This window comes from Kogia breviceps, chromosome 5 (genome assembly GCF_026419965.1).
Source record: "Kogia breviceps isolate mKogBre1 chromosome 5, mKogBre1 haplotype 1, whole genome shotgun sequence".
In the NCBI taxonomy this organism is placed as follows: domain Eukaryota; kingdom Metazoa; phylum Chordata; class Mammalia; order Artiodactyla; family Physeteridae; genus Kogia; species Kogia breviceps.
Window position 1 is genome coordinate 91525583 of NC_081314.1, and position 17212 is coordinate 91542794.

The 17212-nt window shown below is 39.9% G+C and overlaps 2 protein-coding genes across 6 annotated transcripts in view; one reads left to right on the plus strand and one right to left on the minus strand.

The window, feature by feature from the left end:
- CCDC80 (coiled-coil domain containing 80) overlaps positions 1–7614 on the plus strand; it is a 34118-nt gene extending 26504 nt beyond the window's left edge. Inside the window, exons 6-8 of the mRNA XM_059064244.2 lie at positions 3324–3427; positions 5923–6003; positions 7109–7614. Of these exons, the coding sequence (XP_058920227.1) occupies positions 3324–3427; positions 5923–6003; positions 7109–7455 (532 nt within the window). The 3' untranslated portion in view covers positions 7456–7614. The remainder of the gene's footprint in view (positions 1–3323; positions 3428–5922; positions 6004–7108) is intronic.
- Positions 7615–10803: 3189 nt separating this feature from the next.
- Positions 10804–17212, minus strand: part of SLC35A5 (solute carrier family 35 member A5) — a 28015-nt gene continuing 21606 nt past the window's right edge. For 2 of the 5 annotated variants that reach the window (XM_067034649.1, XM_067034650.1), the window contains exon 8: positions 12902–13466. The gene's annotated coding sequence lies outside the window, so the exon portion shown is untranslated. Of the gene's footprint in view, positions 13467–17212 lie in introns of all 5 variants that reach the window. The other 3 variants (XM_067034646.1, XM_067034647.1, XM_067034644.1) reach the window with 3 other exon arrangements.

Below are 17212 nucleotides of genomic sequence, written 5' to 3' on the forward strand. Positions count from 1 at the left end.
GAGTAACACAGCCCTGAAGTTGATTCCTGGTTTCTCCACTTATTAGCTGTGTGACCTTGGGCTAATTGCTTAATCTCTTTGGGCTTTAGTTTTTTCATTTGCAAAATGGGCATAATAAATTTATCTATTCTTAAGATTGTTGTGAAACGTAAATTTGATACTAAAGGTAATGAGCTAGAACCTAGCACAAAGCAAGTAATCAATAAATGGTGGTTATTAGTAGTATTCGGGCCATTTATTCAGGTCCTAGTTAGAGAACTTTGTCATCAAAGGAGAGCTAAGAGGAGATTTAATAAACACCTTCAAAACTGAAACCCAGGCAAAGAGAACTGAAAAAAAAATTTTTTTCTACCTAGCTGTTCTATAAATAAAGGAGTATCCAAATGGGAATTTTCCTTCATATTTGCTGAGCTGTTGGTGCGTCTATACAGCCTGGTTTCAGCTGACCAGACTCTGAAGCCAGTCTAGTTTTTAGTGATACTCATATGGTTCAGGCTACAATTAACTTTCTCTGAGACAGAAGCCCTAAAGAGTGGGCAAATGCACACTAATTTGGAAATGCCAGTTAAAAGAAGCAAACACATGCATAAGTTGTAGACTTTCTATTTACTGACAAAGTAAAGTGACGGAAAAACAATTTGTCCAAAATAAGGATCTGGGCCACATTCATATCTCTTGTTACTTCCCACAGAAGTTAGTTCCATTAACATTTGTCCTTCAGTGCTGGGAGCTGGGGCCTTGTATCTTAATGTAAAGGTCTGTGGGATAAAGAATCATCACTTAGGGGAAATGACCTTCTCTTGATTGTGTCTGGGACAGGGAGTCTCAGATCCCATCCTTCTCCAGTCTGACAGCATTCAGTGGTGCACACAGGTAAACAAGCCAAAATAGACCTCACCCAAAATAGCTCCCTCCAGGATACCCTGAAGCTCTGTGTGAGGCCAGGAAGGCTGGCCTGCTTTGGGTGCTGGCTGGGGTACCGGTGCTGGTCTGGCATGCCTCCTAAGGAAGCGGGGAAGATACAGGAGACCCTTTTCGTGATCCGAGAGCAGTCACTGTTCCGTTTCCCAGGAAACCTCAGACAGTCTCAGACTCTCCTCTCCCCTGCTTTATGCAAATACATTCATCTTCCTATCCTCAGTGGAGATTTTAGTTTTTCTTTCCCTTTGAAGAAAAACAAGCAGAGGAAGCTAATGTAATGTCACAGCAAGCAGTTCTTGGCGAGCCTTGCTACAGGCACCCATTCAGAGGTTGTATTTCATCAGACTATCATTTTCTCTCATTCATCCAAACCGCTATTCCCCTAAGAGGCCATTTTCTTTGGGACTGAAAACTCTCCTGTTCACTGTGAGGCTTGAAGGGGCACAGGGAGAGAAGCCATGAATAAAATCAACTGGCTTCCGGCTCCATGAGTGCACTGACATCCCGCAGTCACCAGCACTGAGGGCAGAAAGCAAAAAACCCTTCTCCAGTGAAGGTGGAATTTGAGACAAATGCATGCAGCGGCCCCTTGGATGCACACCCTCTCTCCTTCCTATCCTCTTAGGGACCCTGACGCGCCAGCCAAGCATCAGCACCTCTGAGGGGGTAGACTAGGGAAAGCACTGCACCAGGAGTCAGAGAAATCTGTATTTTGGTACCACCTCTTAGATTTACTAGTTAGGCAAGTTGCCTCACTTCTCTAAGCCTCGTTTTGTTATCTGTAAAATGGGGAAAACAAGTCATGCCCTCACTGAACTCTAGTGAAGATCACATATTGTATAGGTAAAAGTGAGCTATAAAGTGATACACAAACATAAGGATTAAATCGGTTGTTGTATGACATCATGATAGATAATGTCCAAGATCTGTTAATGGGGAAATGGACATTATCCATCTGTAGGACAAAGTTCTAAATCAAGAAGCCTGCAGATTAAGACATGATCTATATCCGTGCCATCACATGCCTAACTTACATTGATGGGTTTTAGAGTTTAATTCTTATAACACCTCTTTGAGGTAGAAGCTCTTTTTGATTCTAGAGCTAAGGAAAAACAGAGTGACATGCTCAAGGAACCCAAAAAAGTGGCAGTGACAAAATGTGGACCAAGCTTCCTGGCTGTAAGACAAAAACTCTTTCCACTGCCCTGCCGTGTTGGAGCTGTAAGAGCAGAAACAAGTTTATCATATAATCTAAAATCCTATGGCTCTAGGTTTAGCCCCATTCTACTTCATAGGTGTACTCTGTAAGTGGTGGTTCTTACTATGATGATAGGGTACATTTTATTTTATTTTATTTTTTTTGCGGTACACGGGCCTCTCACTGTTGTGGCCTCTCCCGTTGCGGAGCACAGGCTCTGGACGCACAGGCTCAGCGGCCATGGCTCACGGGCCCAGCCACTCCGCGGCATGTGGGATCCTCCCGGACCGGGGCACAAACCCACATCCCCTGCATCGGCAGGCGGACTCTCAACCACTGCGCCACCAGGGAAGCCCAAGGGTACATTTTAGAACTAGCATTTGCCTCTGGAAGAGCCACTGGCTATTGAGGAAGGTACACAGGGCTTTGTTTTCCCAGGAACCCTCCTTGAACCTTTAAGACACTTTCCTATTTTCCTTCTTCCTGTCACTATCATCTACTTAAAATTTAGTTCTTTTTTTCCATACTATTTCCTGTCCATATATTCACTGCTCCCTGCCCCACCCCAAAACCCTAGGGAACTCTACCAGAACCTGAGTTTTCTTCAGTTATTTTCTGATTCCCTTATTTCTGTTGCTACAAGTTAACATACAATATTGGCTAGTTTTCATTGTATCTGAGAGCTCCGTCTCTCCCTAAGTTACCTCATCAGGCATGGGGACCAGACTCATGCCTGATGACCAGACTCATGCCTGACACATCACGCCGATGTCACAGTAGGCAGACGGTGAAGGTACAAAAGAAAAAGTGCGAGAAATGTGGTAATACAGTTTAATATTAGGCTTTGAGGAGCTATGAAATATTTCTAAGGGTCACTGTTTTTTATTCTGGGCACAGGAAAAAAATGACAGCCGAAGTTACTCTGCGTTTTCACACTGGCCTCTTTTTTTTTTTTTTTTTTTGCGGTACGCAGGCCTCTCACTGTTGTGGCCTCTCCCGTTGCGGGGCACAGGCTCCGGACGCGCAGGCCCAGCGGCCATGGCTCACGGGCCCAGCCGCTCCGCGGCATGTGGGATCTTCCCGGACCGGGGCACGAACCTGCGTCCCCTCCATCGGCAGGCGGACTCTCAACCACTGCGCCACCAGGGAAGCCCTGGCCTCTATTGTTTGAAGCAGCAATTGTGGCCTTCTGCTTCTTTTCCAGGTTCCGATGGAGGAGGCGGTTGCTAGTGATCTCAGCACCTAATGATGAAGACTGGGCCTATTCACAGCAGCTCTCTGCCCTCAGTGGTCAGGCATGCAATTTTGGTGAGTGGGAAGCCTCACTGACTTGCTTGTCTTAAAGCATCACTGCTTTCCCATACCACTCTCTTCCTGGTCAGTTCTAAAATGGAACATTAGGTCATCCAAATATTCCCCAGTCCAGACTGTAGATTCCTAGACACTTACTCAGTTATACTGAGGATAAAGTTGCTTTCAGACTGGAATCTTAGTCAACTGGAGTCTGTTTTTCTTTTTTCTTTTTTCTCAATATTCTGCCCTCTCAGGTTCTTCATTAAAGTGTATGAAAATACCTGCTGCTTTACTTTAAGTGATCTGTATTATGTTGTCTTCTTGTTTGCTTTTTAAAAACTTGTCTCAAGATCAAAAAACTCAGGTATTACCATTTACTTAGGTAATAATTAGGTACCAACATTGTGTACTCCTCCATAGATTAAATAGCTTTTGTAAAACAGGAATGGCTTTGGGAATTAATGAATGAATTGAAGCACACTGTACTATATTGCCATTCCCTTAGAAAGGATTTTGATCTATAACTGGGCACCAGGAAGACAGCAAGATCTGTTCAACAGAACCTTATGCTTTAAGACAAGCAGGTCAAAGAGAAATGCAGTTTATTATTACTACCATTATTTGCAGTAAATTGCTCAGTGTTTTGAAAACTAATGTATGCTTTTTTTTACCAAACATTATTATCCTAGTAGTCAGAAAGAGCTAGTATCATTTTGAATATGGACATATAGAAAGGAAAGGAAATGCATAATACACAGAACTTATTACTAAGTTCTGTTTTGAACCAACGAGATAATAGCAATTTCAAAAGTGAAAGAGATGATAGCAATTTCAAAAGTGGAAATCACAACTGAAGTCTCATGTAAGATACACCTCTGCAAAGGAAGAATTTTGAGAGAGTCATTAGAGGGGGGAAGAGTGGCTAGGAGGCCACAGATTAAAAAATTCATAATCGGAACATAGATGAATCTGTATTATTTCAATACTTCTATTAGGAAGAAGAATCATTTATTAGTTATAAAACTGTGTTTGATTTATAAAAGGTGGTGTGGTGGTATAAGTCTTATAAAACATTACCAGAGCCTGGGCCCTTGCTATGACCCAGTACCTGAACATTATAAATACATTTCAGTTTTAAGATGTGAAATAATAACTCAAAAGAAGGCAGAAAATGAGACCATAACAGTAAAAACAATTAGAATATTTGTGAATTTTTATTTATACTCCTATTAACAAGGTTAATGCTTTAAGAACTTATATCAATATATGTAAAGAAGATTTGATTGTGTCAGTATTCTTACGCAAAATTTAAATTATGTATAGCCACCAATAGTGCTGGGTAAGACAGAAGTTTTTAGAGCAGTTAATGACCCTCCACAATAAGAATAGAAACAAAATCATGGTTTGCTAATTTTCTAAAGATGTCTTTGCAGTAGCTATTAGGTGATGTTTCATTTTGAATCTCTGCACAGAGCCCAAGTCAAACACTTTTGCAGTAGACAGGAAATGTGAACAAGTCATGTTTTTAAGGAATAATTAAATTCATGATCTTCCCTTTTGAAAACATGACTCAACAACATGTAGAACAGAAATGCTTCACTTCTCTGGGAGAAGAGTAAAGGCCACCAAGTTTTTTTGTAATAGCATTTTGCCTGGATTTCAGCTCTTCCTTAGAAGAGCCCTCCATGGTGGCTTTCAGTTTTCTCCCCTGGATAGTCAACACCGTCAACATTCATATTTAGTTCCAAGTTACTACCATGACTAGGCTTGGATTTTGTCTAAAACCACGAAATCTGAATAGGATGAATCTAGAGCCTCCTTGTCCTCCTGTGTTCTTTCTCCTGAATCTTTTCATATGCGCTTCATCTTCAAAAGAATTCCAACCAGCTACCAAGGCATGACCTTCTTTCCTTTCCTGAAACTTTAGCTGAGGCTGGGAAGCAAGCTGTGCCTGCTGTGCTACCCCTTTGAGTCTTCTAAAAAAGTGCTAAGAACCTGCCCTTTAAACTGACAAACTTTTCTTTGAGGAAGCCAGAATGATTTCTTAAACAATCACAACGGCTAGGGTCTGTAGTCTTTTCTTTGAGAGAAAATTAAATTATCCATGCAAGCTGTTATAACTTTAGGCGTGACTTTTTTCCAGAACACTAATCAGCTTAGATCATCTTAGATATTTTAAAGTTCTGATGGCTTCATTTTTGTTTTGTCATTTAGTAGAGTGAGAATCACAGTTTAAAAGCAAATTCTTCTATTTCAATCTGCAAAAACAAAACAAAACCAGACTACATCTGACCCTGTTGTTAATCCTAAAATCTGCAATTAGTCTTTTTTCAAGATTTTATAAGTATTTAAATATATTTTTAATGAAAAATCTTTAAAATTGAATTATTTTACCTAATCAGGTTATGTTTTATATTCTTTTTAAACTTAGAGATTTTTAATTCTCAGACATCCAGTCTTTGGAAGTGAAAGAAGACTTACAGATTCTACGGTTTTCTTTTTTCTCTTAGGTCTGCGCCACATAACTGTTCTGAAGCTTTTAGGTGTTGGAGAGGAAGTAGGGGGAGTTTTAGAACTGTTCCCGATTAATGGTAAAGTGTTGTTACTTTAAAACAGTATAAACTACTGATAAGTTCAGTTAAATTATGTTAATTTATATGTAAGCAGTTGGTATACCCCTCAGGTTAAGAAAGGTCACAAAATCCTCCCTCCTCATGTTTGCCCGTGTGTGTGTGTGTGTGTGTGTGTGTGTGTGTGTGTGTGTGTGTGTGTACACACAGGATGCATGTAGAAGAAGGGGAAGGAGAGCACAATCACTAATATTGTTTTTACTAAAAATATCATAAGTGACAGCAAAAATATCCATTTTTTTAACTGAAATAAGTAATTCTTTTTTGTCTGCATGGGGCTTTATTGGTTTACAAAGCATTTTCATCTATGTTATCTCATTTAATTCTCAAAATAGTTTTATGAGGCACAAAGGTCATATCTCACTGATTCCCTTGCAACAGATGAGGACATATACTAAAAGGCTCAGAGAAGCTGAAAGAAAATGACGGTGACTAAAAGTTTCAGAAAGTAAACCCAGTCCTTCCATCCAAGATCAAGCACTTTACCTGAGATAATGTGTATAAATCCCTGGCACGGTGCTGGACAGAGCAGATACCCAGAAAGTATCAGTGCCCTTCTCCCTTCCCTTTCTTCTTTTCACTAATGCTAATAGTTTAAATATATTCCCAGCTGGTAGATAATTGGTATTTTTCACCTTTGACAGTGAAATAAGAGTTTTGTTATAAAGACAACAGCATCAAAAGTAAAACTGTAACCGCAAAGAAGAAACTAAGCTAATTGGAAGTAAACCTAGAAATATAAACAATATAATCTTTGTTAGTGACAAATTTTTAAGCAGTTGATCTTGCCAGGATTAAATTAAGGGACTGGTTTTATACTTTGTAATATTCCTATAAGGAGACATTATGTGCCCCAAAGTTTGATACACTAATAATGTTGTAGAACAGCAGGGACATTTCTTTGCTAGTAGAAAAAACAAGCAGACTTTTTAAATTGGATTTTTGAGCTGAAGAGAAGAGACTCCTGGGTCCTCTCTCTCTTCTCACAGTGGTTTCTTCTCACTTTGATGCTTTCCTGAGTGCTGCCTCTTCAAATCCGCTAACAACTTTTCTAATCCTACTCTAGGGAGCTCTGTTGTGGAGCGAGAAGACGTACCAGCCCATTTGGTGAAAGACATACGTAACTATTTTCAAGTGAGCCCAGAGTACTTCTCCATGCTTCTAGTTGGAAAAGATGGAAATGTGAAATCCTGGTATCCTTCCCCAATGTGGTCCATGGTGATAGTGTACGATTTAATTGATTCGATGCAACTCCGGAGACAGGAAATGGCTATTCAGCAGTCACTGGGGATGCGCTGCCCAGAAGATGAGTATGCAGGCTATGGTTACCATAGTTACCATCAAGGATACCAGGATGGTTACCAGGATGACTACCGTCATCATGAGAGTTACCACCATGGATACCCTTACTGAACAGAAATATGTAACCTTAGGCCCAGCCAGTTTCCCCTGCAGCTGTTGAAGCCACATGTGGCCAGCTATGTAAAGGAGAGTTCTTCCACACTGCCTACATTCCCTGCCTTTTTCTTTCAGTGTTCTTCCAAGATTAAATAAATAGCAAACTTTTGCCTACTCATGAGTTGTTACTGAAGCCTTAAATCATAAAGATGTTTAAAAGAATTGTTTGTCTAACTGGAGAGGATCTGGTGCTGAATAATGTTATTGAAAATGGATATTTTCCTTTTCTTAATACAGTGGACGTGATTGGGAATACAGTATTCTATAGCATAAGTATTTATACCTCTCTTTTTAGTATTTTTAATGGGTAAGTGAAAACCATGACTGTTAAAGAAAATTAAAGATCACAGCACAGATATTTTCAGATGAACATCTGAGCAGATGGGACAGAGCAGATAGCTTCTTAACCCTTTGTGAAATGTTAGTCTAAAAATGATTAAGACAGCTCTGCTCTATACCGTGAATTTCTTTCCTGAAGTTTGATACTACAGGAGTCCAGTGATATTGGCTACCAAAGCCAGGGCAAGTACCAAACTCAGCTTTGTTATCATAGCCACTTCCTGCCCTGTTTCTGTTAACTTTTAGTGTCCTTTCAGGGAAAAGGAACTTCTAAATCACCACCAGAATCTGGCTGTGCAGCTAGAGGTGCTACTTTCAGAGTTCTATCAGGTACCATGGAATTCCCAGCATGGGAAACCTTGACTCTTTACGTTTGACTCCCTAATGGGCCCATTATCATACTGGCACCTTGTAAAATAAAATTACAAAGGAGATTATTTTTAGGGGTTCTTTTTGTTTTCAAAGGAAAATGTTACGAAATTAACAGTGGATAAAATTGTAACTGGATTGCAGAATATAATCCTTGTCTTTGAAATAGAGCATTTATTTTTTACATATGGCATATAAACTAAATATTCTCCCTTCCTCTCTCCCTCTTTCCCTTCCTTCCTTCTTTCCTACTTTTCTTTTTTTTTCAGCAAAGACCAAGTAATATTAACTAATATGTATGAGCTTGCCCTAAGGTGATCAGATTCCCCAGCGTTTGGCATCCAGACAGTGCCAGCCTCTATCAGTAATAGGGATGCTTATTTTTTGTCACTGTTATTAACAACTAATTCTCCAAATAGTCTTGAAATTGGTTATTAACTCTAGTGAGCCTAGATATTAATAACTGCATTCAGGCCACATGTGAATACTACTGGCATTTAACTTATCTGTGCCTATTTGTACAAGTTTGTCTTTACATCATCTGAACTTTGTTATAATTATAGTAAAAGTGGAATTTGTACCTCAATGAACCTGAGGAATCACTTGTTTTGTCCCTATTCTCTATGAAGAACATTCATTCTTACCTGTTTTACAGGTAACTGAGGTCCAGAAAGTACAAGTGACTTCAGAACACAGTTTTCTTATTATATAAACTATGCTCCCACCCGACCCCTCTCCCATGGTGGAGAGCTTTCCTCCTCTCTCCTTCTAGAACAATCTGTACCAGCTGCCTGAAGGGTGAAGGTGCAAGAACCAGGTTGATGTGCATTGCTCTTACATTTTTGCCAAGGTGAAGCACAGCTTAAAATTGCCAATAAGAATGGTTTTCTTTTTTTTTTTTTCTTTTTTTTTTGCAGTACGCGGGCCTCTCACTGTTGTGGCCTCTCCCGTTGCGGAGCACAGGCTCCGGACGCGCAGGCTCAGCGGCCATGGCTCATGGGCCCAGCCGCTCCGCGGCATGTGGGATCTTCCCGGACCGGGGCATGAACCCGTGTCCCCTACATCAGCAGGCAGACTCTCAACCACTGCGCCACCAGGGAAGCCCAAGAATGGTTTTCTTTATGATTGTTTCTGAAATTACATAGGGACAATTTCTAAGGGCCCCAAATTGTCTCAATTTCAGGAAATATAATAATGAGGGAGTTTCATCTCCCAAGGAAACTAGGTAGGGATAATAGAAACTTTACTTATAGAATAATATGAATAAGGTTCTAGTTCCTACACCCAAAGAAAGACAACACTTTTTCATAACCTGAGGTTACTTTTTCAAGAATTCTTCTGGTTTCAGTGACACTGAGATGATCATTAGCAAATGCATTTGAAGACTCTTTCCTCTAATGAGTAGATGCAGAAGTCGTGTATAATCATTTGGGGGACTGTAGTATAAGCCATAGCTCAGCAAAAGGACACATTCAGAGGAAGATGTTTTTGGTAATGTCCTCAAATTCTATAATCTGGAAAAATACAGAGTAAATCTCAGCAAATGGGAGGACTGGAGAATTAGGTAACCTGAATCTCTGTCTTCCAGGGGTATAGATCAGGTCGTTTGAAATCTGAGTATTGTTTTTTTCCTATAAAAGCATTTCCTTCCCAAAACAGCAACAACAAAAGGTAAGAAATAAATAAAATATAGTTTCTGAGAAAGTTTATGGTATTTAGAAAGAAAAGCACCCAGCTGAGTTAGGAAAATCTGGAAACCTCTGTAAAGGACACAGCTTCACCAAAGTTGCTGGTTGTCATAATTTCCTTCCATGAATTTCCAAGAATTGGTTTCCACTAGAGAAATCCCAGGGCTCTAAGGTGAATATTAATTCAGCAGAGAGATCCTTCTCCTGCCTGCTACAGAGGCTGGTGGCCCACACGCAGCAGAGTCGGTGGAGCCCACTGGTCTCATTTTCTGGATTATAGTTAATAATGAAACTCACACCTTCTCAACTCGTAGAGCCTTGAGGATAAAAATAGCTCAGGACCAGGGTGAATGATGGCCTCAGCTGACCCTGATTGATGATCTCAGTGCTCAGCACTGTAGGGAGATTCCAGAAAAGGAGAAGCCTCTTGAAAAGAACCTCTGTCCATTTCTGTGCCACCACGAATTCCCCTTTCCCTGCTGAGGAATCCTTTCTGCTCCATGGTTGCTCCGTACTTGATGGTTTGGTGTGTGTGGACAGAGGGTGTGGTTGGTGAGTACTCTTAACTCCAAGTGAAGCTCAGTTAAAATGCTAACTACTTCTCTTCAGTTCTCTCAGAGTTGGTGCAAAGCCCCTAATGCCAGACTTTCCTCTTCATTTTGTACGCTTATTAGTTATTAAGAACTCAAGAATCAAGGTTGGAGTGGTGCTTCCTGATGGCCTCAACCTGTCGATAGTGATGCTATCAGCCAGGAACGCCCAGGGGCACTCACCTGGGCCTGTATTACAGACATTTCCCCATAAGAACCAATGTTGTGGCTGGACTGGCCTTTGTGGCTCTTATTATGATTGCAAAGTGCACTTCAGCAACAACTATGTTGATGAAGAATTAATCAATAGCCGATCTAAGAAAGAAATGGAAATTTTTATTCGAGCCAACCTGAGGATTATAACCTGGGAGACAGTCTTTCAGAAAGCTCTGAGGTTTGTTCTACCAATTAGAGGTCAAAGCTCAGTTACATACTTTTTTTTGAGACAAATGGTTATTCATCATTTGACAGTTTACAGATCAATATGTACAAGATGAGTAGTGGGTCATGGGTCATAGTGGCCCCTTACGAAGTTAAGAAGGAATGTTATCTCCTAAGGAGGTCTGGTTAGTGCGAATGCATAATACACACTAAAGGGGAGGGAGGAGGCCCAAACAGGCAAAGAAGAATTTTAAGTTTTTCTCATCTTGCCATAAAATATGAATTTTATTTCATCAACCATCAGGAAACTTTGTAAAAAAACAAGATTTATTATTCACAGGTCCTGGAGGATATACACAGCAAGGCTGCAGGTAGAGAGCAGAGACCTGGGGTTCTGCCTGTATTGGGGTTGAGGGTGAGGTGCCTAGGGTTTCACAGGTTTACTTTTTATTGGTGAATTTAAACCTAAGAGTGGGAATTTAGGCACATGAAGGGAAAAGTAGGGTCACTCAAGGGTCAGTTATGTAGGTCACCCAGGGCTTTCCAACAGGGGAACTTCATGGGGGTTGCTGGATCTTTAGGTAGTTGTGTAGCTGGCAACATGTTTATTTGAGATGGATCCTTTGACATGGATGCCTTAACAATCAAAAGATTAATGTTAAGCATTTACCTTATTCTCAGAAAAGCTAATTGCCTGGCACTTACACAGAAGGTGATGAAGCGCAAAGAGCGAGTTGTAACAGAATTCGATGGGTGTTTTAAAAGGGCCACTGGACTTGGGAAAACTACTGGTCCTTGCCCTGGCCCGAGATGAGTCACTTTACCTCTGGGACTCAGCTTCTTATCTCCAAATGAGAGAGTGGGACTAGACATTTAAGTTTCTTCTAACTCTGTGACATTTATGAATCTTTCTTGGTCTTTAGGGAGTACAATGCTAAGCTCAGAGAAGCTCAGAGATTTCCTATGATCCAATCAATGTTAATTCTCAGAAAGCCCAGATTTTGTAGTTCAGAATCCAGTTCCAAATTGTTATGGGAATTGGGAAAGGTATTAAGAAACTTCACTGAAGTCTTACCAGCACAGTACTGCTGCTGTGGCTGTGATCCAAAGCGGTCATCACCTCTAACACACAGAAACCCTCATCATCACCTTAACAGCCAGGCTGGCGCTTCCAAGGAATTCAGGCTGGCAAGGACTGTGAGCTTCCTGAACATTTAAGGAGTCCCTTAATGTGGTCTCCAAATTAGGAAATTTGTGTTGCAGCATATGCTTGTGCTTCAACACAAATTTCCTAATTTGGGGACCAAATGCATCACCTGAAGCTTGGAAACTGGGCAGTCCCTGGGCAGACTTCAGAGACCTTAAATATTAGTACTTCCTTCTAGAAAGCAAAAGAATGGTCCTCCACCCTCCACTCCATGGGTTGATACATGTGCCAAGGAGGCTGGGTGAAGGGGTGGGGTGATTTTAAACAGCTAAAACTGACCCTGGGCAACATTTTCTTTGGCTTTCCTCCTCCCCCATAAGCATCCCTTTCCTCTCTCCTGGCCCTTTTCTCCTTTCCCTGGCCCCTCTCTCATGAACCATTCTGGCTCACAGATGACTACAACTGATTAGGTATAACTGATATGGTAAAGGTACCACCCTTTCTAAGGACATCTGCAGTGCAAAAGGAGATCCTTGAAGAAGGGCCATAGGGAACAGCTTGGCAAACCATTTCTGAAACATTGCTAATCCCTGGAAGCAAGCCTCACTTTCCTTCCCAAAAATGTTAGAGAAAGAGTAAATTCCTCCTGTGGATTTCACCATCATTCTGTCTGTCTCCTTTAGTCCTCTTTTCTATCTCTGGCTTGCTTCTTTTTGTGAATACTCTTTAGAGAGCCAAATTAGAACAGGGTAGGCAGAGGCAGGAATATACCCAAATTTGGCAAGACTTGATCAAGAATGGCTGAAAGCCTTGAGGTGTGAAGAGAACCATCTAGTCATTCCAGGTCTTAATCCAAGATACTCATTTTCAAGTTATGCTCGTTATATGATGATTCCAACATTTATTGTATTTATATTATTTTCTATGTACTTTGCTAGAAACCAGTAATACAAAACTGACATCTTCCAGTACAGATTAGTAGAGAACAGCCATGTACACAGTCAATTATAAGATAGTATATATAATCAATGATGGGGGGAGAGGTATAAAGAAGGGACCAGGGAGATATAAGTGATGATAGTTCTTCAATCTTTTGGAGACTACAATTATTACATTGCTCTTCCTGTCAGCCTCGACATGATTTGAGCAAGTACCTCATATTGACTCCACTATCACCATAGTCAATGGCTTTTGGATACTCACAGTGTAGGCACTTCTTCTTCTGGGAACTTCTTACCTCTCCCAAATTTAAGAAGTTGTCTGGGGCTTCCCTGGTGGTGCAGTGGTTGGGAGTCCGCCTGCCGATGCAGGGGACGCGGGTTTGTGTCCTGGTCTGGGAAGATCCCACACGCCGCGGAGCGGCTACGCCCATGAGCCATGGCCGCTGAGCCTGCGCATCCGGAGCCCGTGCTCCACAACGGGAGAGGCCACAACAGTGAGAGGCCCCGCATACTGCAAAAAAAAAATAAAAAAGTTATCTGGATGTCCATGAAAGGATGGTGGCACTAATATACATTCATTCATAAACACTACCCCCTCCCTGAAATAAACTGAAATGAACAATAAGCATGAATTTATAGAAGAAAACTTCATCAAGATTGAAACTAGGGAACAGCTTTAATCTCAAAGCATGAACTTCGAGTAATGTGTGTCTACTTACTATCCCCAACTTGGGGAAATTGAGCACTAGGAAAGATAAGAAATACACTTGTAGTCTATTGCTCAGGCAAGGATCAGCCGGAGCTGAGAGGCCAAAGTTAAGTGACATGGCTATGCCCTGCCCTTCTTTCCCCCTAACTTCCTAATTGGAGGAAGGAGGTTTGGAGATAAGGTTATATATATGCAGGATGCAGCTGGTTTACAGCTAGACTGGGAAAAGCTCTATCTCTGGGGACAGGATGGTATCTTTTTCGACTCTTGGCCAAACTAAGGGCAGTGGGGTTTATGATGTGCTGTTTAAAGTTTGAAACTTCCCCGGGGATCCCCAGGGTTAATTTCTTTAATGATGGTTTCCAACTGGCCTAATAGATTACGTAAACCTGACTAATTAGCTGGCTAGAGAGGCCACGAAAATCCTGGGAAATTCTACTTTGAGCTCTCCCGACGTCAAGATTCCTCCCACAGATCTTGGTAGTTCCAGCTGGAGACAGTGGAGACAGTGCGGTCTCTGTGTAATAAGGACCCTGGGGAGCTCAGGCTTCGGCTCTCTTGGAACCCCAGTGTCTACACTCTCCTTTTCTTGCAGCACCATGTCCTTCGCCCTTAAATAAAAAGTCCTACGTGAGTGTCCTCTGTGGAGTCTGGTGAGTCCTTTCAAATATATGAACGTGGGAAATCTTTGCAGCAGGGCAGTGTGTATAAATTTTACATACAAAAACTTACAAAGTATGACACGTTAAAATATTTTATACAATATGTTAAGTGTAACATATTAAATGTAAGAATATATACAAATATTATATAATTATATATAAGTATACAGTATAAAAATTCTAGTAGCAAATTTCACAGTTGTAGAGAAAGTGTGTGCTGCTTTCAAGGCACTTCACTTAGCCTGACTTCTTACCAAAGCAGGGGGCTCAGTCTCAAACAGAGGAACAAACTAAAAGTCAAGTGATACCCTCTCCTCACAACAGAAGACAGTACTACCCCTATCTCTATGGAACTGGCACTCAAAGCAGGCATTTCAACCGAGATAGAGGAAAAGTACACACCCAGAAAGTTCCCTCGTTGCAATTTTCTATGGTCCTGCTTCCCTTCCACCTTCTTAAAACAGCTTCTAGCTTTAACACAACTTCAAAGATGCCATTCAGAGTCCAGGTAAAGAGCAATTGGGTAAGGGAGATTTCACCTACACCATTTTGTGGGCAATACTGGGACTGATTAAAATTTTGTTTAAAGATGAGTACACAGAAATCTTAAAGATCTATACAAAGGCATCCATGCACCCACGCTTAGAAATCAGCTCACCTACAAAAATGGGGAAAAAATGCATATATGCATACACACACACCTAGACATACATACACACATACATACATACATATGTAATAGAGCAGGGAAACAACTTTTTGGCAACACTAAATGATAAAAAAGGAGATTTCTAAATGGAAAAAAAAAGGTGACTTAAGAATTATTTTTCAGACAAGCCATTATTTATATTAAATAGCTATAGGAAGTAATAAAAATGCAAAACCTCTGAACAATAATATGACTCGAGAAAACCTGCAGTAAGTAGTTATTAGACACCAAAAAATATTAAAACCTCAGGAAGTGTATCAGTCGAAAACACTTTCGGAAGAGAAAAATCTATTTTAAGACAGCTCCCAGCTGAGAGATGAACTGGCATTTAAAGTTATGAATAAACAAATTATGTCATGAATGAATAAAGTTTAATTAGCTGTGATAATTGGGAATACAAACTAAAAGGCAAACTATTAATTCTTGAAGGAAAAGGTGCATAATAAAACATTTTTAAAAGAACTTCCAAATTTCATCATATCCATGACAACATCAACTCTAAGAGACACCACTATTTCATGTCCTGCTAAGAAACACACTCAATTAAACATATTACTTTCTTGTCATTTAGAATTTTCATTTTATATCTCTTTTTAAAGAGGTTTTAAAGACTTTGCATTTGACATGTAGCATTTTCTGATTACATAAAAAGGGAAACTTTAAGTTAAATAAATTAAGCTATTTCTAGAATATCTTCACATTTTGAGCCAGAATCTCTTGAATCACTTTTGACGCAGTCGTAGATGTCTGAGGTTTTCCAGGCAGATAGTTCCCTGCACCACTGGGAGACGTGATTATGATGAAGCATTTTAAGAGAGTTTCTCTGCTGTCTCCAGGGTCTTCTTCCAAGCTATTGACACTCATTCTGTAAAATTTGATGCTGGCATGTTCTTGATCTTACCAGGAGGTACCAATGAAAGATTTTCAGACAACAACCAGAACTCTTATCCTCTCCTCAAATGGCTTTTAAGTGGTTTGTTGACTGAAACATCAAGAAGTTGTATGCACGTGCCAAATGCCTGCATGTGCAGGTAAAGACAATTTCATTACTGCCAGGAGGCAGCAGCTATATTAACATGCCATTGCTTAACACACCCCAATTTCAGAGATGGTAATATGAAAACATGAGTCCTAGAAGAGACGAAATACAGCGTAGCAGACCTAGATAAAATTCTCAGAGCTTATTAAGAAAAACGAGGAGTTGGGAGGAAATATAATAACTTAAGTTCCTCATCTTTCAATGAAAGGAGTCAATGACCATATTTTAATTTTTGAGGTTGAAACAATTATAAATAAGGTTCTATGTTTGCTTTTAAAAATGCAGAAGTAACTAGTAGCAGTGAAACAGACTAGAAATGCAAGTTGAACAAATCTAAAATATGACTAGAAACTTTCAAACTGGTTCAAAATATCAAACCACCATCAACTTTCTCAAAAAAGTTTTTACACAAAAGGATGAGCCAAACTACAATAATAAATTCAATAAAAATATGCAAATAACAACAGTAAGAGCACAGATCTCATTTTCCAACCAAGTGTATAAAAACTAGAAATTAACAAAAGTATGAATAAAATCCTCAATGACACTACTCTTGAATCGAAACAGAATTAGAAAAAATAACAATGATAATGCAATCTTTTAAAGTCTTTGGGGATTGGCCTGGAATCTACTTACTCCAAGGAATTTTTCTACTAGTTATAAACACGTTCATTAACAAGCAAGAAAGAAAACAAATACATTTGAAGAAGATGAAAAAAGAACAAACTTAAGTAAAACAGAACATAATTTTAATAAAGTAAAAATTAGAAACTGCTCACTAACCGATTTTTTAAAAAACCAAGAGACACCATTCATACACAAAATCAAAAATGAGAAAGAAAACAGAACTATCGTAAGAGAAGAAATAAGTGAAAGAATTATGAGCACAATACACAAATTCCTGTGCAAATAAATATGAAAATCTGGATGGTTAATTTTTTAGCAAAATATTGAATATAAATGATCAAGAGTGAATCAAGAAGAGGAGGAAGAAACAAAGAATGTTGTAGGGAAAAAAGTACTCCTCAATAAAGTGCCAAGCCTAAGCAATTTTATTTGTGAGTTCTTTCAAAGCTTCAGGGAACACATAAAGCTGACGTTTTTAAAATCTTTCCAGGGCATCGCGGCCAATGGGAGT